The sequence below is a fragment of the Aotus nancymaae genome, unplaced genomic scaffold (genome assembly GCF_030222135.1).
Source record: "Aotus nancymaae isolate 86718 unplaced genomic scaffold, 86718_ANA_hifiasm-v0.15.2.pri h1tg000108l, whole genome shotgun sequence".
Taxonomy (NCBI): Eukaryota; Metazoa; Chordata; class Mammalia; order Primates; family Aotidae; genus Aotus; species Aotus nancymaae.
The window spans coordinates 9,504,966-9,530,175 of NW_026988523.1; the positions used below are offsets into that span (position 1 = coordinate 9,504,966).

General features: G+C 41.5%; 1 protein-coding gene across 3 annotated transcripts in view; it reads right to left on the bottom strand.

Annotated features, from left to right (window-relative positions):
• The window catches only part of ASTN1 (astrotactin 1), a 335,413-nt gene that overhangs the window by 206,091 nt on the left and 104,112 nt on the right, over window positions 1–25,210 (bottom strand). For all 3 annotated transcript variants that reach the window (XR_002478082.2, XM_021668017.2, XM_021668016.2), the window contains exon 2: window positions 3,886–4,073. Coding sequence is in view for 2 of the 3 variants with exons in the window: in XM_021668017.2 (XP_021523692.1) it covers window positions 3,886–4,073 (188 nt within the window). In the remaining variant the exon portion in view is untranslated. The remainder of the gene's footprint in view (window positions 1–3,885; window positions 4,074–25,210) is intronic.

A 25,210-nucleotide genomic window follows, 5' to 3' on the forward strand; every position in this document is an offset into this window, starting at 1 on the left:
TTTAAAAAGTATATATACAAAATGAGAGAAATGTAAACTTTAAGGTTTTCGTAAAACCATTAATTCCCTCTTGCATATATTGGGAATATTTAGGATTATTAGTTAAGCTTTTAATTATATATTTTCTTAACAGAAGAGGAAATGTTGGATGTATTCATGTTTTGATAATAACTTTATCTTTTCTTTTTTTCAAATTATGCTTATTTTGATCCAATCTGAAAACTGCATCAATATTGATCATCAGAGTTAATGAAAAACGGCCTTGCCATTGTTATTTCATAACTAAAGGGGTTTGGGCAATGAGATGTCATTTAAGTGTATGTCGCTGCTCAATATTGTTACAAATCAAAGAATTCTACTATCTTCTGGCATTTATAATGCTGTCATCCAGATGCCTCAAATAGCTGCCTACCTTTCCTCCAAAGGATATGGTATAAAGTGTGTCAAATAAAGTCTACCAACACTTGAGTCTCATAAGAGGAAGCCATCAGAGATTCAAGGAACAACATCTTCAAACAGGATACCCTCAGGCTTGATTTCTAAGCTGAGGGCAGATACACAACTTCAGACTTTGAAACTGTTTCTAGAATAGAATCCTAAGGATGAGAAAGGCAGTGTGTGGGGTATGTGTATGGAATGGGAATTGAGGACGATGAGACGGCTAGGTGGGCTGAAGTAGGCTCCACTAACCAAATCATCTTTGATAGGGAAGGGAGGGAGTAGGGAGGAAATACTTATATCTCCAGTTCATCCTGAGATTCCTGTCCTGTGGAAGTCAAAGGCCTTCCTGAATTTTTTATGGAGATGTGGGTCTGTCCATATACAACAGGCCAACCCAAAGACGACACAAGTCTTTCCTGCCCTTACCTTTGCCTATGCCCTTTTATCCTCTGTCTCTTTAGTCTGGTTACAAATAAAAGAGAATAAATTAAATTAAGCTGAATGAATACTCTCTTGTATTTTACTTGGAAAATAAAATGTCACTGTTGGTCTGCCATGGGTGACAAGTAGCATATGAAGGAGAGGTCTCAGAGACAGGTTTAAAGTTGACTCTTTTTCTCTCTCCATTTCAGTGTCCACTGTCCATTAATCCTTGCTCAGGGGATCTCATTTGAAAAAACACTATAATGTAGGGTTTTTCATAGAGGTTGTTTTATTTTAAAGGCACAACCTACTTCCTAAAGTCTTTAGCATTTTTGATGAGCACATTTTTTTAAATTTTTTATTTCCATAGGTTTTGGGGAAATAGGTGGTATATGGTTATATGAGTAAGTTCTTAAGTGGTGATTTGTAAGATTTTGGTGCACCCATTGCCCGAGTAATACACCACCTCCACAAACATACACACACACACCCCGCTAAAGAACTTACTAAGCACCTCATTCCACAGATAGATGGATGGTAGGGTGCGTCCTACACTGAAGATACAGTGCAGCAACAAGTACAAGCTTCAGACTGTTTGTCTTCTGCAAATCCTCACACTATGCCTTCAGCCCTCACTAGACTCCTCTTCTGACATATTGTTTGTCTCAACTTCTTCTATTTAGGGTCTTTTTAAAAAATATAAGCATAATATTTATTTTTGGAAATGTCTGTACACCTTTCTTTACCTTAAACATTTCATCAGTGTGACAAAGACTGCCTCTTTGAAATGCTCTTGGACCCAAACAAAACAAAACCACCCATGACCACAGTTGCTTCCCACACTGATGGCAGGACATGGATGGCTGGTGAGAAATCCGCCACTGTGTCCTTCTTTTTAGTCAGGCCGTATTATACATTTGAAGACAATCTAAATTCATCACTCCTGTCAATCCCAGGGTCAATTAAGCTGACCTGCCTGAAGCCTACCATTCTCTGGATACTACAAGCTACAATAAAGAAGACAACCTTCTCTGAGAGGAAAAATACTATTCTTTAATAAGGATATGCAAGTCCTGTAACTCCCATGCTATAAACCTTGATTAATTTGTAAATGTGAGTCATAGGAACCTCATTTACCTGCCTGACATCTGGCCTTATCTGGATATTAAGGCTTAACATTTGCAATTCAAGAACTCTTTTCTCCACCACACAGTTTAAACCAAGTGCCTCATGTACATGCAGGCAACATATCAAGCCAGTTACTTATGGGGACACTAGTTGAGTAAGAAATAGAAGGCTTACATTTTGGGATTTTATCCGAGACTTTATGGAGAGATTTTCCATCTTTGGCTAAAGGACATTTTTCTATATCTACAATGCACTCAGTTTCCCTCAGTCTGAACACAAAGCTAAATAGCATGTAGTGATGGTACTAGGGCAACAGAGGAATTAAGGTTTGGACTAAGACTCAGGTTGGTTCTGTGTTGAGTTTCCTAACAGTGAAATAATCTATACCTTCCCATATACATGGCCCATAAATAACCAGTCAAGTCTCAACCTGCTATTAGGCTACCCTAAGAGCAGACAATGTATTTGTTTACCAATACAACATCAATACATAAAATACCAAGTGTAACGGGTTTTATTTCTCTCTTCACCGGGAAATTCATTCATTTATTCCACAAATATTGATTAAGTATCAACTGTGTGAATGCATTGTTCTAGGTGCAGGGGATACATAGTAAACAAAACAACACTAAACAAAAACCCTGGCCTGCCATCATAGTGCTTACTTTCTAGTGAGATTCTAGAATATGAGTTCCTAGAATGTTAGGAAGAATCTTCCAGCCAGGCACAGTGGCTCACACCTGTAATCCCAGCACTTTGGGAGGCCAAGGCAGGCAGATCACATGAGGTTGGTAGTTTGAGACCAGCCTGATCAACAAGGAGAAACCTCATCTCTACTAAAAATACAAAATTAATCAGGCATGGTGGCACATGCCTGTAATCCCAGCTATTCGGGAGGCTGAGGCAGGAGAAACGATTGAATGGGAAGGCAGAGGTTGCAGTGAGCTGAGATTGCACCATTGCACTCTATCTTGGGCAACAACAGCAAAACTCTATCTCAAAAAAAAAAAAGAAAGAAAGAAAGAACCTTCCAATTTTTTTTGAGGCTTCAAATTTCTAAATAGGAAAAGGAATGTTAATAGTAAAGTATCTGAGTTGAGCTAGCGAGAGGTGCAAGTGTCTACTGGCGTGCCTTCTACTGCATGAGGAGAGAAAGCCAGTTTACTGGCTTCCTCTTGGCTGGAAGAAGAGAAAAGAGAACTTGGTAGCAGCAAGCAGCTTGGAGAGTCAGTCATTAACAGACATTTGTGGAGCAACTACTCTAAGGTTCTCCAATACTCTAATGGGATAATTTCCATCTATGACAATCCATTGCCCACATCTAATTTTGTTGTTGTTGCTGTTTGAGACACAGGCTCACTCTGTCACCAAGGCTGAAGTGCAGTGGTCCAATCTTGGCTTACTGCAACCTCTGCCTCCTGGGTTCAAGCAATTCTCATGTCTCAGCCTCCCAAGTAGCTGGGACTACGGGTGTGCCCGACTAATTTTTGTATTTTTAGTAGAGATGTGTTTTCACCACGTTGACTAGTCTGGTCTTGAACTCCTGGCCTCAGGTGATCCATCCACCTCGGCTTCCCAAAGTGCTGGGATTACAGGTATGAGTCACTGTGCCTGGTTGCCCTCATCTAATATTATCTCTGTTTTGTTAAAGATTCTTCATATCTGAGCATGTTTCTAGAGAAAACAGTTGGGGAATGGTACTGTTAGAAATAGTTGCAATTTTTACTTATACCACAAGTGGATGCATTTCCCACAAATGGGAAATTTACTTATTAACATGAACAATGATCATTACAGAGTTGGGTCTGATAGGATGATATTTATGACACCAAGATCCTTAATGTCAAGGTAACATAGCTATGGCCTGAGAGGCTAAGGCTGTGCTGCTCTTACCATAACTGAGATGTGGAGGATCCTCAGCTCCTCTTCTGCCGACTCATGTTGGGGTTCTTCAGTGGGGTCTTGTCCAGGAAGGCTTGGGGCACCATCTTGGTGATGAATGTGAAAAAGTAAAGTGCCATTCTCCAGCCACTGCTGCCTCCAGCGCACCAAAGGGATATCCTCTGTGTTCCCTGAGATTTCTAGAGGATAAACACCAAACCCACAGGTTAGAATTTAGATGAGACCAAGTTTTTCATTTTCTTCCTAGCCACTTGTACCAATTAGCCAGTTTCGTCTGAAGCCAACAGAAGTTTCCAACAATGTATAGTTAGGTCAGACTTTACTCCAAAACACAAGGAAGAGAAGACACCTGAGAAGACAATTATCCCCTGTAGGTCTTTCCACCATAAATCTAGTGAGCCAGGCTCTCACCCACTGAGAAAAATATCAAGGTGAAAATTCAAGTGCTTCCCCTTACTCCTATGATCTTTTTACACAGCTCAGTTTGAATACCTGATAACCCCCCGAGGTAAATACAAGGTTGTTTGCCTCTTGTAAATTTGAAAGTATGAGTTCCCCAGCAATTATTCCTAGACATACCAGTAAATTTACCAAGGAGAGAGTTGGTAATTACTGTGAAGACAACTGGCATTTATGGAATAGTCCTGGGAGGTGACTGCAGAGCAACTGGGGCTGGCAGGTTATTTCTAAAACCACAATCATTTGCTGCATAGTCCACTGGAGATGTTTGCTAACTTGCTGTGACAGGTAAAGTAATGTTTTAATTCCCTTTATTTTTTTTCTTCAGTTTTGCAGAGCAGAGTTGGTATACATGAAGAAGACAGTGAAGAATTGGGTCCTTATTACAGACACACTCACTTGGTTCTCAGGGATGGAGATTGAGGCATGGGACTAGCATCAATGACTTAATAGCAAAATACCAAAACTGAATATGCCCCTAGCACTGTAGTTGGTTCTAAGGTAGTACTGCAAAATACACTGTGTGTATGTTCCTCTCTTTTGCATTCTCAAGCAATATTATGTCAAAGCTTTGAAATATACCACAGCAGAAAAATCTGATTAACCTCGTCTCTCCCAAATTTCTAGGGACCTAGTATTCTGTTGAACAAAGTTTTAGTAAACCATTGTTTTATATTTCTTTTTTTTTTTTTTTTTTTTGAGCAAGGGTCTCACTCTGTCACCCAGGCTACAGTGCAGTGGTGCAATCACACCTCATTGTGCCCTCAACCTCCTGGGCTCAAGCAATCCTCTTGCCTCAGCCTCCCAATGGGAGACTGGGACCACAGACACACCACATCATGCCCAGCTAATTTGTTTTTTTAAATTATTTTTTGTAGAGACAGGATCTCCTTATGTTCCCCAGACTTGTCTTGAACTCCTGGTCTTAAGCAGTCCTCCCACCTCAGCCTCCCAAAATGTCAGATTAAAGATGTGAGCCATACGGCCTGGCCATTTTTTTTTAAGGCAAGTGTTCTTATCCAAAAATGTATTATCTTTGGCCCAAAAATAATAATAACTTCACAGACAAAAATAGACTTAATAAGACACACTTAGAACATATTCTCTCATCAAGTACCACAACCATAAAAAGGAAAACATTTTAAATATTTATGGAGTTTATAAATATATTTCAGTATTTGTGGGAGGGTACAACTGATGTTATTTATTTATTGATGAGTTTCTTTATTCAACAGGCATGAAATAGCCATGTGTTATGCACCAGGCACTGTCCTAGGCACTCTGATACTAATCTAATTGAGATCCTCAACAAATTCTACAAAACAGCCCACCATGAGTGAATGAGTGTGACACCAGGGGCAAAGTTTTGTGGAAACACAGAAGAAAAGAGTAATCTTGCCTGGGTAGAGGGTAGAAGAGGGGAGGAAAGTAGCCTCTGAGGATGATGATACTGGTATTTTGCTTGATGGGCAAGTGGACTTCCTTTCAATAGGTATAGAAGTAGGGGAGGTATGTTCAGGCATTGATAGAAGAACAAGGATGAGGGAAAGGGAGAATATCAGCTGGTCCTCTAAGGGTAGGGCAATAAGAAGGCTTTATACGAGCCCACATGTCATTAGTCTGTCTCAAAAGACACTGATAGGATTCCCTGTCTTATCCTACCATCCCACAGATGACGAAGAAAGTACACTTGAGAGTGTGAGGCAGGGCTAAAAGAGAAAGGGATCAGAGCTCCCTTCCATCTTTGGCCACTCCCTAACCACCTAAAGGACTCAGTCATCCCACTGGGTTGCTAAGCTGTCCATGAACTCAGACAAAGCATCCAGGAAGCTGCAGTGGGCAGGGGTGTGAGGACGCACGATCCCCTGAACCCCAGTCCTGGCTTTCTATAAGCATGGTGCTATTTGTTAAGCCAGGCTGTGACCAGACTTCACCAGGAAAAGAATTTCTCTTTCTACTGAGGAGGCTTCCAGATTTCCATGTAAGGAGAAACCTGTGGGCATGTCTCTGGAGGTGCATGCCTGGTGCAGCAGTGGCCCACGGCTCTTCAGAGGAGGCCTGACAATCACAAACCCCACTCCCCACTTGGGCGTATATCCTTCCAACTGCTACTCATGCCTTCACATCAAGGCCCCAAAAGCTTCTCCCAAGAAACACACCCTCCTCCTCCTATGAGTGCCTGTCCTGTCATTGCAGTGGAAACCAAATGCTGTCTCCGCACCCCAGACATAAAAATCACAAGCAGTCATAGCTCCTAATAGGACACCTAATAACATAGTTAAATCACCCACAGCAGGGCACCTCCAGCCTCCTGCCTGCCCCTGTTCCACCCCAATGTGGGATTTGACTCATAGCATCTGAGTGCCACTCAGCCCTTCCTCTAACTATTCAGAAGGTTCTAGCATCTTCATACCTCTAAAGCACTTGGCAAACCAGATTTTTACTTCCCAGGAGATCCTCATCAAGTAGGTCAGGCGTATTACCTCTGTTTCCATTGTGGAAGCAAGACAAGGTTCCTAGACCAAGGTCACCCCAGCCTGACACAGAACAGAGGCTGAGGCGGATGAACAATTAGTCCCCTCCACTCCCAACACACATACCAGAGGACATAATCTCAGAGCATGGACAGACAGACAGCACACTTGAGTAGACAAATCCATGTAGTCTTTTAGGAGCTTTTATGCTACAATCTTTTTTGAACAAGGTCTTCATATCCCACGATCTCTTTTAGAATTGAGATATAATTCACATACTATAAAATTCACCCTTTTAAAGTATATAATTCGGTGGTTTTCAATATATTCACAAAGTTATACAGCCACAGTCTAGCCCCAGAACATTTCATCAGCTCAAGAAGTTCCATGCCTACTAGCAGTCCAAGGCTTTTTATGAGAAAGAAGGTCTTCTGCTTAGGGTCCTAGGCATTGTAGCACCAATGGAAGAACAGGTACAGAGAAGGTTTGACAAAGTACCCCCAGGGAGAGGTGGGCTGAGAGCACAGCCTCTGGCCTCGGCTTCCAGGCCAGCCCTCTGAACCTCTCTGTAGGTTATTCATGCCCATCCCTACAGAGGGTGAGTTCATGATTCTGCCTGGACTAGACTCACCACAGAGGGCAAAGGATGAAAGGAAGAGGGCACCATGCCTCCCCTCCTCCTCTTCAGTTTCAAGATAATTACCTAATGATAGCTTCTTCTTGGCTTTTTTCTCTTTTCTGGCAGATCTGACACAGAAGCACTATAATGCTAAACCAGGAACTTACATATGCTACATCTGGCCTGGGTCAACCAATGAAAACCCACACAGGGCACGGTAAGTGTCTTGTGAGTTTCCTCACCGATAGGACTGAAATCAGAGCTTGGAACATCAATGTAATCATACTGGTCTGGATGCCAGCAGAATATCTCAGGAAGAGGAAAAGCTCGGAAATTGCTTTACCAATGCAAGGCTCCCCTGAGGCTCGCAAGAGCAAATTTGAGAGGTGATAGTTATGCCCGCCCAAGACCAGATGAGGGTGCCCAGGAGGCTTTTCCGCAGCGCACTGAATCAGCCAATCCCAACAGGATCCTACACAGTCATCTCACGATACTGCAGGTGGCAGGAGCACCAATACCATCATCATGCTGTGGGGCTGAGATACCCAGAAAGGGAAGATATCCCTGACTTCTAGTGTGTCCATTCTTCTCCTCCACAAACCTCACATCCCTCAGCACTCCCTAAGTGTTTGGAACTTCCCGGAATCTATGGAAACCAGGGTGCTAGTTATTGTTGGATACAATACATAGTTTTGGAACACACTATATTTGCCACATTTAGCAAATTGTGCTACATGGTCCCTACTCTAAAAGAGGTTTCAATCTAATAGGAAATTTAAGACATGGCCATGAAGAAGTATTGTAAGCAGCAATAGCAGTGCTGAATGCAGAGTGGATTGGCAGGACATAAATGGATGGGAAGGAACCAAGTGGGAGAAAATGTTGGCAAGGCAATTCCAGATGAAGAGAACAGTGTGTACAAAGGAACACAAGGATAACACATGTTTGCAAAACCACAGGAGGTCTGGTTAAGCTGCACGGGGAGTGAGGTGGAGAAGAATAGCCCAGGACAGTGGCAAAAAATGCAGATTGGTGGCAACTGTGAACGTTGTGAATGCCCATTTAAGGAGTTCAGAACTAATGGAAAGCCACCTATGGTTTTATTAAGCAGAAGAATGAACTAGGCCACAATTTAGAATGATTAAAGACCCCAAAAGAGAATGGCAGGCAAACGAGACTCAATCAGGTCTCACTATAACTTGAATCTTACATTCTGCAGTGGCTAAAATAGCGAGTTCAGGTACAGGAGGCCTAGGTATGGTATGAGTAACTTTCAATGAGTTGTCTTGCTTTGAGTGTTCTAATATGAACAAGGAGGATCTGTGTGTTGATGAACTTGAAGATTCTGTTGTAACTTTGACATTCTATGATTCTGAGTCCACAAGGCTGTGCCTCATATGACCACCTATAAAGAAAAGTTTCATATCTCAAACCATGTCAAGCCTTCTCTAAGTCTAACCCAAACTCCACTTCTCCTTTCCCTCTGCACATAGGGTGAATAGGCTTGGGAGGATTTGATCAGAGCCTTCAAGAGCCAGGCCATGTTTCCCGTTGGACCTCAGGCTGGTGAGAAAGACTCTCATTCATGCTGGTACAGATGCATGGTTTCGAAGAAAGATAATTTAGAGCTTATGCATGCAATACAGAATTGGAATAATGAGATCTTGGGCAGGGTAAGTCACAGCAGAGAATAATCTGGGATAGGGAAAGGCAGTAGGAAGGAGAGTGAGATGAAATCACTTTTAGATTAGCCTTAGTCACTGTTCTAATGTTAGCTTGTGGACTGTGAGCTTGTAGCACTTTCTGTGGGGTTAGATTAGGACACTGGAAACTTAGCTGCAAAAATTCCTCTTCCAGGGATTATAACTTCCGCATACCATCCAGGTGCCCTGTTCCTTCTTTGGGTGTCCCTTCATGCTGGCAGTCCCTGAACTGAGCTGCTAAGAAAACACATCATGTCAGGATCAGGATTTCCCCCAAAATACAACCTCATTGAAGACCAGATCCATGATGCCCTCTTTCAAAGACTTTGACAATTTGAATTCAAATATGTATTTTAACCTGGAAAATTGTCAAAGAACTTTAATTCACTGGATGGCTTAGAGTGGCTTAGAGCAGTCCTGGCACTCTGGGACCCTTTCTCACTCCTAGCAAGGCTGAGTGCAAGCTGAATCCAGCTGAGTACTTATAAGGCTGCTGTGATTGCTGAGGTCAAGGCAGGAGGAAGCATTAACTAGTCTATTTTTAGCCTCATGTTGAGGGCACCTGATGAACTAACCCTGCAGTGTTTCAAGGTTGAGGTTGGCACTCCCTGATGGCCATGACTGACTATTAAAAGACTTTGCTTACATTAGAAGTTTCAAAGTTGCTGTTAATCTAAGAAGCCTTCTCCAAACCAAATCTAGTATGGTTTCTGAGGGGGTTTCACAGAGCAGAGTTAGAAAAGAACTGGATCAGTTGGAGAACAAATAAGATGCACTCCTGTGAGGGGCCCTTGCTGTTAGGGGGTTGGAGGGTGTCTCTGGGTTAGTACTTTTGCTGGTTATTTTCAGTTTTATTAAGTGTGGTCTTATGAACAGCCTTATATCCTCTATGAAAGAAATACAATGGAAAGGGAAAAGAGGCATCTCTAAAAATAGAATCTAGCTACACCTCCACCCTATGCTATCTCAGCAGCCAATATGAGCTTCCCTATGTGATAAAGATTGAGCTCAGAACTTTAGTAGTGATAAGCCTACTGTCTAACACTAAGAAAAACAAATGAGTCTTGTCTATCAGATACTTACTATCATTAAGGTAACCAAAGATAGGGCTATGATAGAAATACCCCCTTTTTCTGTTCTTTTTCACTTTTCTCTTTTCCCTTCTAATTTCAGAGTTTGAAAGATATTGATGGTAGGTCTAGTTTCCCACATGGTTTCATAATGGTCTTCTCACTGAAACTATTAACAGCGGTATTAACTTTCAACACCTTTGTAAGAAAATAACCTGCTTAAGTCAGGGGTTAATAACAGCAGGGATCACTAATTATCCTGCAAATCTTCACCCTAGAATCAAATGTGACCCACGTCTTAATGTTTGTGGAAAGGCATCCTCTAAAGACCCCAACTTGTTCCATAAACATAATGACAGCAGCACATTAATGTCCTGGCCATCTGTGAAAGATGAGGGACAGATGAAAAACAGACAAAGGAGAAAGATGCAGAGAGGAGGAGCAAAGTCAGGAAAAGTGAGGAAATGAGACTAACTGGGAAACAATGGCCCTTGGACTGAGCTTGCTGAGCCTCCATGCCTCTCGCCATAGAGACCATCTGGTATGGAGTTCTGAAGTGATAAGATCCCACATCCCAGAGTTAGAACCACAGAAAACAGGACACCCTGCTGGGCTTAAAGTCAGCCAGCACAGATGTCAGAAATATTGATGGTTTGCCTGAAGTCTGTGCCTATATTGGCCTGGCTAAGTGAACAACAATATGAAAGACAGCATAGCCAGGAAACTCTTTTGCGAAGATGTTCAGAGAACAATTGCGAATGGAGCTCTCATTGTGGTTCCTGCATTCAACTCATTGCCATAGAGCTGTTTCCTCTCATTTCACTCTCATTCCTCTTTCTCCAAACAGGCTTGAGCAATGGCCACAGAACTATGTGGACCAAAAGCTTTAGAGCAAAATAGCTTAAAATTTCAAAAATCTCTCATCCAACAGAAACACAGGAGGTTCATTTTTCAAGAAACCAGAATCTTCTTGACATGCTGGGATGGAATAGAAATATCCACTTGTGACTAGGAGAAGGAAAATTGAATTTCTACTTCCCCTGCTTGGTGACATTTGCCCTCAATGGCAAAAACAACAGAGCTTCAAAGCATGAATGATCCAGTGATGAGAAACAATGGCAGTTTAGAGAAAGCACTGGACAGGAACCCTGGAGAAGGGGACTGCTGTAAGCTCCCTGGAGCTCACTTTCTCATCTTCAAATCATGGGACCAGATTTCTCTAGGAACTGGAACTGTCCAGCTCTAACCATGTTATTCAATGACACAAAACCAGACATGACACTTGGCTCTAGTTAGACCCCAAATCAGGTGCATGCTGCTATTTTTCCGTGTGCCAACTGGATAAAGGTCTCTGCAGAAATTTTTCAAATCAGACGATTTCTCTTGGAGTTTGGCTTTTTTTTTTTTTTTTTTTTTTTTGAGACAGGATCTCACTCCAGTGCCCAGGCTGAAGTGCAGTGGTGCAATCTCAGCTCACTTCAGCCTCGTCCTATGGGGCTCAGGTGATTCTCCTATCTCAGCTTCCCAAGCAGCTGGAACTACAGGTGCATGCCACCATGTCCTGCTAATCTTTGTATTTTTTCTAGAGACGGGTTTCACCATGTTGCCCAGGCTGGTTTCAATCTCCTGCCTCAAGCAATCTGCCCACCTCGGCCTCCCAAAATGCTGAAATGTTTCAGCTCAGTCCAGCCTATTGTTTTATAAGGTAAGGAGTGGCCATATTGAAACTCATGAGAGTGACCTATTAAAACTCCAATCAGAGTCCCCAGTAAGAAAAAAATCACCCACATATAGATGTTTCCAAATGATTTTCAATGAATTATTAACCTTTGATCAGTTATGTTTATGTGGATAAAGGTATCCTGATCTTTCTCTTGGTGGCTCCACCCTTTATAGAGCTAGACCCTAAAAATCTGCAATGTTAACTTCCTTTGAAGCTACCCATCCACCAAATTTTACTTTGCCAAAAGGCTAGGATGCACTAAAACGAACCAACACAGGAAGCAGGAGTGATGAGAGAAAGGAAATAAACACCCTGGAGTGTCCATAGTTTGTTGTCTCTGGGGGCAGTTGGGGACGGGAGCTGTGGGAAGCAGAGGGTGGCTTTTTAAATCAGTCTTGATGGAAAGCAGTGAAGCTTTCTATGGATGCTGCTGGAAGTAGGTCACTCTACGCTACTCTGTGCTGGCATGAATAGCAATCGAGCAACTGCACGAACATTCTATTTACCTAGCCATGGAGATGAAAACATTCCTGTGGGGGGAAAATGCAGCCAAAAGGTTTTGACACAACCAGACAGATGAGGAAGCATTCAAATGACTTGTGATTTCATCCAAAATGATTTGCTTGTTCCTACCACAGTGTTTCTCTGGATCTTTTCAAACCTCGGCAAAGAGTTTATCCACATGATACTCATTAAAGTCTCATTTGAAAGGGGAAAAAAAAAGCCCAAAGCTTTTTGAAAAAGGCAGGGTTATCTGAAACGCAGATGTACTGGTAAAAGCATTTTTTACTTATATCTACTTCTATTCTCCACTGCCACCCGACTGACCTTTGTATATTGAGATAACAGCATGCATTTAACAGAATCTGACATCAAGTAAGGTATGTAATAATATTTAAACTACATAATGTTAAAATATGTATTTACAGACCATTTCACACATTGTAATGAGAATAAGTCATTTTGAAGCCTGAGGCTTCACGAATGGAATTCTGATTTGAGCTTTGCAAGTCCTTGGGGTCCACTCTTCTGTAGTATGGCATTGGAAGCAACATGGATGCCAGAGTTTTGGAAAGCCAGAAGACTGGTGACAGGGTGATTATGAGAAAACTCTACGCTAGACCCAGTGAGAGATCTGTTCATTCCAAATCTTCTCTCTTACACTCCTGGTCTTTCATTAACAAAGAGATTAGTATTTGCTATAATTTTATGATCCGAAATGATTTCAGTAAGGTCCTCTCTATGGCTCTTGCCTTATAAAATGAATGGAAAAAAGAATTGATAATGACAAAATATCACCTATAAATGACTTACAAAATAATAGCCTATTGCCTGTCCTAAACTGTTTTGATTCATCTCCATTTCTAATGAGTTATCATCCACTTGTATTTCTGTTCTTAGCATCTAAGAGTCAACTCAACAACTAATAATGTATCTATTATGCACTGGCCCTGCTAAGAAGCCCTTTCAATATTCATGAACTAACTTAATCCTCAATGACCCTTTCATGTGAATATTTATACCTGTATTTTAGAGAAGAGGAACTTGAGTTCCAGAATAGTCAACCTACTTGACCAAGTTCACCCAGTGAGTAAATACTAGAACTGTAGGGGCGGTAGTAGCAATTGAGTGGGGAATCTTAGGTCTGGTTTTAAGGCCACTGTTCTTTTTCACTGTCTCAATGTTCATTCCCTCACTTTGCAAATCTCAGTCTTGGGATAATACAGACAAAGTGCTTAGCAGTACCTGGAGTTTAATAAACACTGATATCATCATCATCATTATTAATACTGTTTGTTGTCATTATTACTATCACTCACATAAATCCTAAAACTGAGCAACAATCCTTGACAGAATTAAGCAAATGGTAACTGTAGCTTCAGCTGCTCAAAAGTCTTCCTAAGTCCAGGAATCAGCTCAGTTCCAGTTGAGGAGCCCAGGCCAAGTCATAGTTGTACATTTCTGTAAGTGCTCGTTAACAAACTGAACAATCTTGTGATGTCTCTGATAAAACTCCACTTACACTATCTATGCTTTAAGACTTGGCCACAAGGGCTTTCACAGAGGAATGCCCATTCTAGGCTGGCATGCAAGGCCAGCCCCAGGGAGCTTGTTGTCGGGCACTTAGCAAAGCACTCATGAATTCAAATGGGCAGGTTCTTCCAGGACATGAGGGTGGTGATTGCGGTCAGGGAAGAGGGAAGGAGCAAATGGGGACAATATTAAAATAATAGCTCTGCTTTTATCAGTAGTAAAGTCCTTCTCTGTAGACTAGTCTGTGTGAGCACCTGTCATCATAAATACCAAGAAGTACTGCATTCATGTAGAACCTTCCATTCTCATCCTCACTCTAGGGCACAGACTTCCCATCCCACTCCCACAGACGCCTGAGCTTACCTTGCTGACCCTGAGGACTGACTTCTTGCACATACAAACAGCCAGGGAGCCCAAGCTGGAGGGCCAGTCATTCCTCTTGGCTCTTGTTTCTAAGCCATTTTCTCCTACAGGAAAGGAGGTCTAAGTGACCTCTAAAGCTTCTTCTCAATCTAAAATTTTCTGGTATTTTTTGTCTCTCTGTGATTTGCAGTTGTCATAATGGGGGCTGGCCCTCAAGTTCCTTCAGAGTAAGGCTGAGACGTGACAGTAATCTTAGGTATCTCTGTTGTATCATTCAGCCTGAGAAAGTGGAGTGGAAAGGGAATTCCACGAAGACTCAAGCAGGTGAAAAATATATTATTAGCATTCCTGAGTTACAACTTGCAAAGCCCTTTCTTCTAAGGTCCCCTTTTCATTCATCATTCTTGTGTGGTAGGTTCTACAGAATTATAAACCAGAAGGTCAAGGAAGGTAAGTGACAATTTCAAGGGTTAGAGCTAATGAGATGGAGAGAACAGCCTTCTGACTCCTGGCACAGTGCTCTTTCTACCAGACTGTGCTGTCTACCAAACCGATGTTTATCTACACTGAGAAATCCTGAGCCACTGTGCTTGTATTTCAGCTTAATGAATAAGATATACAGAAGATATACATCAATAGTAAACACTGTCAGGAGTTTGAAGAGTTTGGGCTTATAGACTCAAGACTGAAATTGAGTTATTAACCAACTGACACTAGTGTACAAATCATAATGGCAATCTGATGTGATTTCATTGTGACAGACTCTCCTGAAGAATCACATCTGCATAGTACTTTGTTCATTACTGGTCTAAAGACTCTCCACACTGCCTTGGGCCCATTTCTATAGGCTAATTTGTGTAAGATGCTTATTACTGAGGGGGTTAAGATGACCTCTAAATGACCTGACAAGCATATGTCCATGGAAACGTTGATCTAGTCATCTAATCCCTGCTGGGAGAATGATTTAAAAGAAATACAAGGTCACTTGATTGCTAAGGTGTCTTGCTGCTCAGCTGGGAATAACATACATTGACAGGACATTTTCTTTATTATTTCTCTTTCTATATTTTCTATCTTAATTCTAAAGCCCTCCCTCCTCTACAAGCCCTTCAGACAAAATACACTGGGGCTGGTAATGAGAAACAGGAGACATGCATTCTACATGAATGATGTCTGAGAAAATAGGTGAAGTTGATGCACCATGTGGCACCCATCAGTGGTGCCACTCCTCACCCCTACATGTGCTGGTCGCTGTACTGCTGCTTGTGTTTCAATGTTTGTGTTCATATTCTCATACTTCATGGTTTAACTGGCCCTTTTGCTGAGGCTTTAACTAAAACAATGTTAGTGGAGTTTTGCAAAATGAAAACTAAATGCTGGGTTTTCTTCCTCTGCTGTGTAAGAGCATGTCCCAAAGGACTATGACTGTAGTTTCGTATATAAGCTAGAGTGTAAACAAAAGTGATAGTAACTGGAATGAGTGGATGAGTCATCTTAAATCAGGACACAAAGACAGAAACTTGGGGATAGGTATACAGTATTGGTAGCTTCTCCATCTATTCCTCATTCAAAAAGGCACAGAGCTGGAAGGTAATTCTGTGCCAGGGGACATTTATCCTCCCAGATATCAACCTTAAAGCTGAGGTCAGTCTTAACTACTTGGCAACTGACTCTGTCTCTTTTATTCATACACTGTTGTATTTTGTTTTGTTTTGTTTATTATATCTGTATATTTCGATTGTACTACACTTTGGGAGGCAAATTTCATATAAATAATACCTTCAGAGTTAAGCAGTACTTTCTTTCATTTGCCCTAAACTCATCTTCCTTGTGTTTCAAAAACTTTGAATCCTAGCAACTGAATATTTGGTGAACAAGGTCACATACACTTTAATGTGATAAACATGGATCACACTCCTCCCTTAGTCTGCCTTGTATCAGGAGACTCATTCATATTTCTCCCATCCTTATTTGGCTACTGCATCTAGTATATGCCAGGCTTTTTATTCATACCTTCACAGAACCACACCTACTTCCTACTGATTATTACTGTCACTTTCCTGTGCACGTTTGCTGGGCTCATTAAATGCATTCCCTGGAGCGGAGTAACGCAGCACTGAAGAAACAGGGAGGGTTCTAACAACAGGAAACCAGAGTCTGAGGCAAGGCTCTTGGACACACTACCTCTGAAAGCTTTATGCCTCAGTTTCCCTATCTTTCAAAAAATGTAGATAACACAAACATATCACAGAGCTGTTGAAGTGAAAATTTACATGGAAATGCTTAGAAATATGAGTTATTATTATTACTATTATCATTGAAGATTAGTGACAAGAATAACCTTTTTAAATTCTTGGTTAAAAAACTTCAATACAGCTCTACATAAGGGTAGAATACTACTGTGTTTTCCATGTCCTTCATAAGGACACTTGTTCCCCTTTTTCAGCCACAACTTCATATTGGGTCAGTGTTTTCAGAGAATGATTTTAATGAACTCTAAGTTATTTCCTGAATCATTAATGATATGACAAAGATCCTTTTATTTCATAACTATAGCTAGAGTCTTTACCTGTGAGAGCATTACTTGAAGTTGGTCACGGGAAAATCATCTCCCTCTTTTCTGCCCTCTAACACTGATCTTCTTACAGTCTGTCTCTATTACTTGACTTTTTAGTATAAGGTTCAGTATCATCTAATTCATTTATAAAGATGGTTCATCATATTGCTTTCATAATAACTGAGGCTCCATGCCTAACAAAGATGGTAACTTACCATTTAAAAAAAAATAGATCTTAAAGGGAGAATCTATCAAAAGCTTCTTAAAAATCTAAGTCGATCCCCTTGATGAGTATGTATACGCATGGCACAGCTCTACAGGACACTCATCATTCAGGCGTGGTTTCCCTGTACAGATTCCCCGTTACAGTCCCCGCTTCACGACTGCACCCCCTCACAATCATGCTAGGTCCCATTTACAAATCTCATCTGTTATCATCAACTTTAATGGTCTGCCTCACTGAGGGGATAGAGTCCTTGCAGACAAGGATCTCCTGCTGGATAAGGTTAAATTCAATACTTTGATATCACTTTTCCCAGCTTCTCTGAAATTCTTCATGATGTGTGTATGTATTTTATGCAGCACCAGGAATTTAACTATTTTTATTTGGTTACCTGATTTGTGGTATTCTCAGTATTCACTACTACTTATTTCAGTACTTCAATTTTAGCAGGTAACATGCTTGTTGAAATATCACAAATTCTTCAGTAAAAACTGAAAATAATTAGTCCATCATTGCTTTTCTCACTTTGTGTTCCCACAATAATAAAAAAATTTGGTAGTTTCTGACTGACACCATATTCTCATATCTTGTGGGATCTCTTATGTGTAGCACTGGTGGCTACAAATCTCTATTTGAGGTTCAATTAATTTCTATTTAACACCAATTGTTTCATACACAGTCATTTTAATAATCTTTGAGATTCTCACAATTTCTTGCTTTTTTTTTTTTCTTAAGATGGATTCTTGCTCTGTCACCCAGGCTGGAGTGCAGCAGCATGATCTCGGCTCACTGCACTCACTGCAACCTCCAACTCCCGGGTTCAAGCGATTCTTCTGCAGCCTCCTGAGTAGCTGGGATTATAGGTGTGCACCACCATACCAGGTACTTTTTGTATTTTTAGCAGAGATGGGGTTTCACCACGTTGGTCAGGCTGGACTCGAACTCCTAACTTCATGATCCACCTGCCTCAGCCTCCCAAAGTGCTGGGATTACAGGAGTGAGCCACTGTACCCAGCCATTTCTTTCTTTCTTTTTTTCAAAGAAAAACTTGACTTTTAAAAGGTTTCATTCATCAAAAGAAAAAAAAAAAACTAAATAGCTCTGCTTTCTTTGCTAGAGGTTTCCTTAGTCATTTAAAGGAAGAACGATATCCCACTTTGTGTTGTCTTTGGTTTTTTATTACAAGCTGAACCTGGATTTGGAGGGAGAAAGCTTCAGACAAAAAGATTGCTCTTTTTTTTTTTCTGAGCAACTTTTTCCTTTTTTTTTTTTTGAGACAAGCTCTCGCTCTGTTGCCCAGGCTGGAGTGCAGTGATGCATTCATAGCTCATTGCAGCCTTCAACTTCTGGGCTCAAGCAATCCTCCCATCTCAGTCTCCCAAGTAGCTGGGACTACAGGTGTGCACCACTGAGCCAGTCTATTTTTCATTTTTTGTAGATGCAGAGTCTTGCTATGTTGCCAAGGCTGTTCTCAAACTCCTGACCTCAAGTGATCCTCCTGCCTCGTCCTCCAAAGCACTTTGATTACAGGCATGAGCTCCCAGCTATGAACAAACCTTTTGATCTTAGGTGGGGGATCCTCAAACTGTAATAGAAATCCTACCCACCCTTGTCTCTGATGGGAGACAAATGAAAGGAGAAGTACATCCTTGGTCAGAATGAATGGCCAGTTATTCAAAGAAAGATGAGAGAATGAAAGATGTTTCCCTGCTAGAGTTTCCTTTATTTTAATTTTTATTTTTTTTATTTTTTGAGATGGAGTCTCACTTCATCACTCAGGCTGGAGTGCAGTGGCAGTATCTTGGCTCACTGCAACCTATGCCTCCCAGGTTCAAGTGATTCTCATGTCTCAGCCTCCCTAGTAGCTGGGACTACAGGCCGGAGCCACCATGCCTGGCTAATTTTTGTATTTTTAGTAGAGACAAGGGTTTCACCATGTTGGCCAGTCTGGTCTTGAACTCCTGACCTCAAGTGAACTGCCTGCCTTGGGCTCCCAAAGTGCTGGGATTACAGACGTGAGCCACCACACTTGGCGGTAGAGTTTCTGAGACTGCATTATAGATGACAAAGCTAAGATGAAGGGACTTTGAGAAGTAGTTGGCTCTGCCTCTTTAATTACCCTGTCTAGAGAGAAAGTCTGTCATCAGGGCTGGAGACTAGCTCTGCTGGAGAGATTGATTGGACTAAGAGACTTTTTCACCCAATCTCAATTGCTTCAGTTTTCCTGGAATTGAGGCAGGCCATAAACCTATCAGTGACTCAAGAAAATTGAAGCAATTAAGTCTGCAGGTGTGCATATTTGTCATATTAATGATGGATCTGTGTTAATATAAGTCACAGAAGCCTTGTGCATGCCGCGTTCATCATGTCTGCTGGGGGTGAAATGACCTCGAGGAGGCGCTGCAACTCCATCATGCTGATGTCAGGGACTTTTCCCCCCACCTCAATCTCACAGTGACTCCCCTCCTTCACAGTACTGGCTTGGGATGCTCTCCCACTGCTGCTCCAATTGCAGTCACATATTTCAGGGATGCTTAATTTGACTCAGGTGAAGAGCATGCTAGTTAGTTAAAGATACCTAGTTAGGTATAGAAGGAGCATAAATTGCTGGCATAATTTTGGAGTCAGACAGACCTGGCTCGACTATCAACCTTTCCACTTCATACTAGCTTGTCTTGAACAGGTTAAGCCCAATAAGGATTATAATATTTACTTTATAAAGTTGTGAGGAGGAAATAAAGCAGTAAACGTAAAGCTCTAAATTCACTGTCTCCTGGTTATGGTCACTTTAACGATTTCTCCTTTTCTGACCTTGAAAACATTTTAACTCCCTAGAAAATTAATTTTCAGTCATTCCACATAGGCTTCCAGACAACTTCAAGGCGAGGAACAGTATTAGAAAGGTTCATGAGAAGATGGTAGGCCAGTGCCTCGGATGTCTCAATCCTGGTGACTGCCCACTGCCCTCTCCGGGGGAAGCTGCCTCCTGCTTTAAAGCCAGCCAGCCTTTCCTGAGGCCCTTCATTCTGCATGACCCCCTAGGGGTGAGCACTTCACCCAAGGACAGCCTGTCTGTGGGATGGGCAGTGATCCACAATATAGTTTGACACAAAAAGGTGAGTCATCAGATTGTCACTCATAGCAATGTGAAATCGGGAATATGAAACAAATCAGGCATAAATCAGCAGAAGCGGAGCTCAGAGAGATGCACAAGGAAAGCACAGATGGGGAGTCTGGACCATAAGAGCCACTTCAAGCTGGAGAGACAAGGAAATAGGGAAAAGGTGAGTAAGCAAAAGCTCCACAGTAAAGACATGGGGCGTAGAAAGGGAAACACCAGGTAACGATGGTAGGGAAAGGAGAGGACGACATATCATAGGAGATGGACACGTTACTGCAGTGCAGCCTGGGACTCTCCCAAAGCCCTACCCCAGAGCCCCAGCTGTCCTGGATCCAGGTCCACCTGCCTTGAGGGTTGGCTGATGCACAGCTCCCATGGCTTCATCCCTGTGGGGTCACTGCCCCTCACTGACATGTGTCCTCACAAACATTTCCCACCGTTGAGCAACTTGAGCGAGTCACTGTGCCCTGTAAGCAACAGTGTTCACCCACTGAGATGTGAACACCCTTTGGGGGATCTGGAATGCTCAGAGAATTCTGAACTCGGGCACCTCACTAGATGGCCTAGATCATGCAATCCCACGGAGGGCTCCTCTGATTCTTTTGTCACATATTATAGAGAAGTCTTTTCCTCAAAAAACAAGTAAATATATGCCACTCTATGGGAAAAAAGTTATAAAAAATGTTTATTTGCACAATGAGAGAGTAAACCAGAGCCCAGATTTTTTCATTATTGTAAAGTCTAGGTGTGGCCCTGTTTTCAGTCTGCAAAATGGGAATCACAATAGCACCAACAACGTCTCACCACAATATGCTGTATCTGTAAGGTCATAAAAACACATCAGCAGATAACGATGCTGCAAAGGAAATACATTCTTCTTTTATTATCAAAGAAAAGATTTTCCTTTGCCAACCCACATAACTTAACAGTCAGCAATAATGAGGAAGGAAACAAAAAAATCACTGTACACGATAGCCAAAATCAGAATTTCATAAAATATCCTACTTCTAAAGGGATTCTGTCACGTAAAAAAAAAAATCGATTTGAGTAGAAAAAGGTCTCGTTTGTTTATTAGTTTTGCTCCTAATGCCACCAAATGGACCTCAATCTGAAATGGCTTTTGAAATCAAATTTACTGTTCTCCAATTCTGCAACTTACTCTTTATGCTAATTTGTCTGCACCTGCAGGGACAAAGAAACTGGCAGCATTGAGCATGAGATCCAGGAAGAGAAAGCAACACAAAGATTCAGGAAATGAAACCAGAACTAAATCATATTAGGTGTATAAAAGTTGGACTTTGATAAAACAAGGAAAGAGTGGATCAAATGCCTGAGAGAGTGTTCTGACTATAGAAAATGCTAGAGCCTTGGTGAGGGCACTGATGTCTTCCCAAGTCCCAGAAGAAAGAATGACAGTATGGGGTTTGAGCAATCAGGAAGGCCAAGAACTGGGACCAAGCCGGGTCTCTTTCAGCCTTCACATCCTTTAATCACAAGAATTATTACAAAAATGTCTTAAAAGTTTCCTGCTCCAAGAACGTAGCCTCTAGGAGTTGGGGTTAATTCTTCCTTCCAACTTAAAAAATCTCTTTACTTCAAGCTCTATTTTGAAAGAAGAACCATACATTTCAAGGAACAGACTGCCATCCTTTTCCCATTGTTCCCTGTTGTGTGGGCCCTCAACTGTCTCCTTTCTCCTGCTTCTTTCTGCCACGCCATTGCGTGTGGTCAAAGAGTATCTGGAGCCTGAATCTAGTATCCTGGTCATGACAAAACCTGATAACACAAGTACTACAAAGACACTTGAAATACTGTCCTCACTTTACAGATGCCCAATCCCTTCACAGCATTAACTCCATACTTCCACTAAAAAGATAACAAAAGCTCAGAGATCTAAGTATTTTGCCCAAGGTTACACAGAGCGTTTGCTCATAAAAAGTCCAGAGAAAGAATCTCACACCAGGTCTCTTTCTGTTATGTTGCCTCTCAAAATTCAGAAAAAAATTTAAAATATAATTTTTTTATTCTATGGTGCTTCCACTTTGAGTATTTTCTCTATCACCCTGTCCAGGATATTTAATTATAGGCTTTTTACATTTCTACATCATAAAGCACTGTTAAAATTCAAGTTCTGTCAACAGCTGGTAGCTGTTGAGATACAATGAATGCTGTGAATGTTATGTGTTTAATGCTCAAGCAAAAACGTCAATTTTCACCTTGGATTTTTTAGACTAGAGAAAAAAATCAATTGGGAATGTAAAGTGTTCAACAGCCACCCGCCTACTGTCCTTCCTCTTTCCCTCCTAAGTGTCTCTTCATTCCTCCATTTTTTTTGCTATATCACCAGGTGTAAAAAACAGGTATCACGCCCTCAACTAAGACCTTGTTTAAAACAAAATAAAATGAGCATCGGTCTTTTGCCCACTGTTTGGTTTTCATTAGAGCAGCTGTCTTATTTCCTTCAAACCAATACTAGCTTCTTGTAGAAGTAAGAGTACTGTTATGGTTAGTATTAAATAATTGCATAAAATGCATTTCTGTAGCAAATGACACAAACTCATTTGTGAAGTAACTCTTTTCTGTTAACTGAGAAGGAAAGTCTGTATTTTCCATACTTGTGAATATGAAGAATTGGAAAGTAAGAGGTTAACTGACTTTCTCAAAATCACACCACGCAACAGGGTTAGAGTTAGAGTTCATAGCTCCTGTCTCTTCAGTCCAGTTTGTTATTGGAGTCACAGAGGAATGTCTTTTAGTGAAACTTCTTGAGATTTTATGTCCCTAATTCTGTTCTGTTTCCCTAGGGAGGAAGTGTAGTGAAGGGGAAAGAGAATGGACTTTAGATAATCAGACAGACGTGGTTAGATTCCCAACTCTTGACATTTGCTAGTCAGATGATCCCAGGCAAGTTACATAACCTCGAAGCCTCTGGGTCTTCAATTGTTAGGGTAGATAATAGCACACACTTCAGAGGGGTGCATGAGGCTTAAATGAAACCACGTATGAAGCATACTGAAGGCACTCAATACATGTGTGCACCCTTCCTGTCTGTATTATTTTTCTTGGACAATTAAAATATAATTGACTCAGAAGAGACAGATGACAAGCTCTAGAAATTGGGGGCCCATTTTCTCTTATTTTCAATTTGCTTGTGAGTTCTAACATTTCAACCTGAAAATAAGGTAAGTTTTGTAGAGAAAATGTGTTGGTGGTACTGCTTCAAATGCCAAGGCCTTCTTATTGGTCAATACAGAGTAGAAAAAACATAACCTGAAGGAAGAAAGGTCAAGGAGCTCTTGCTTGACTTGATCACTGGTGGGCTGTGTGAGCTTTCTTTCATTTGGTTATTCCTTCATTCCTTTAAAAAGTATTTTACTGAATTCTATTTCATGCCAAATACTAGAGATTACAAATATGAATGAGCCTGACCATAAAAAATTTGTATATCAGAATGGGCAGGGGAAAAAATTAGTTATGCAATAAAGAATCAGTAGCCCGAGAATACAGAGGATAAAGTCGGGGTATAAAAAAAGAGTGGCCCATCTTCTTAAGGAGAGAGCATCAGGAGGGCTGAAAAGAAAATGCAATATATGCATGAAGTTTAAAGATAAGTAAGTTATACTATCAGGGTGTGGGTGGCAAGGGGAAGACACCTTGGCCTCATTTTGGCTAAGTTACAGAGTCATGCAGTGATGGAAGGGTGCCTTCTGAGGACACCAAGATGGCTCTTGGTAGGTTGTACGAAGATGGGGAGCTCACTGGAGGCCAGGTTACAGAGAATATCATGTGCCATGTTTAAGAGTGTGAACTTTACTCTCCAGATGGAGGGAATCGAAAGACATGGCTGAATGTATGCTTTTGAAAGATGGCTAAATAAAGCAGAGTCAAGCTAAGAGTGGCTTAAGGGTTTGCTCTTGGAAAGGAGAACAGGGAAGAGGCAGAGGAGAAGTGAAAGGGGAGGAATTAGCAGAGTAAGAAACTGCTTGGATGTTGGGTTAGGGGAAGGGAAGACATGTGGGCAACCCTGCAAGGCTAGGTCAAGGTTTACGCCGGAGAGGAAACATGGGCTGCAGGAGCAGGACTGGCTGAGGGAGCATATGTCTGGATATGCTGAGTCTGAAATCCATGTTGAATTGCCAGATAGGAAAATTTAAATGGACCTATCAGATATTTAAATGGACATGTCAGAAGTGCATGGGAAAATTCTTGTCTAAAGGCATGCACAAGTTATGGTAAGTGGAAGTCATGGTCATGGGGATGGATGAATTTACCTATGAGTGTGCAGTATGTAAAGATCAGGGCCCCAGCATGGTACCATGGGCAACACTATCTGTTAATGAAAAGGCTTCTCTGGGCCTGAGTTTCCTCCTCTATTAAATGAGAGGGATGGGCTCCATGCTATCTTAGGTTCCTTTCACCTCTAAAATGTCTCATTCCATGCTTTTCTATTTGGCTTCAGTTTTCACTCCCATGCCTCTCTTTTCTTTCTTCCACCTTTGTTATTTTTGGAAAAAGCTGTTTGAAGCTTAAGCTCCTCTGAAGTGGCCCCTTGATCTTTCTGTCATAAGGACACTCACACAAAGGGTACAGCACAGAGACTTTGCAGAAGAGGAAAAGGCAAGTGAGAATCAGGGCAGGTCTCAGTGCCAGGATGTGCCCTTCACGTGACTTCAAAGAGGGCACAATAGCATGGATTTCCCTCCCACTCCTCAGTTGTTCAGGGGAGGTGTTTTTGATACAAACCAGAAGAATAACACTGGCCCCTTGCCTTAAATACTCCTGGCGCCCCTGCAATACTCTCCTTCCCTATGCTGGAGGGAACTCTGCCGCTATAGATAATGCCTAAGGTATCGGTACCTCATTACTTGCTAGTAGACTTAAAAATTACTAGGATCATAGAACTTTCATTGGCTATATTCTCATTTATCATTTTACCCACTCATTTTCTTATCAATGCATGATATTTCCTA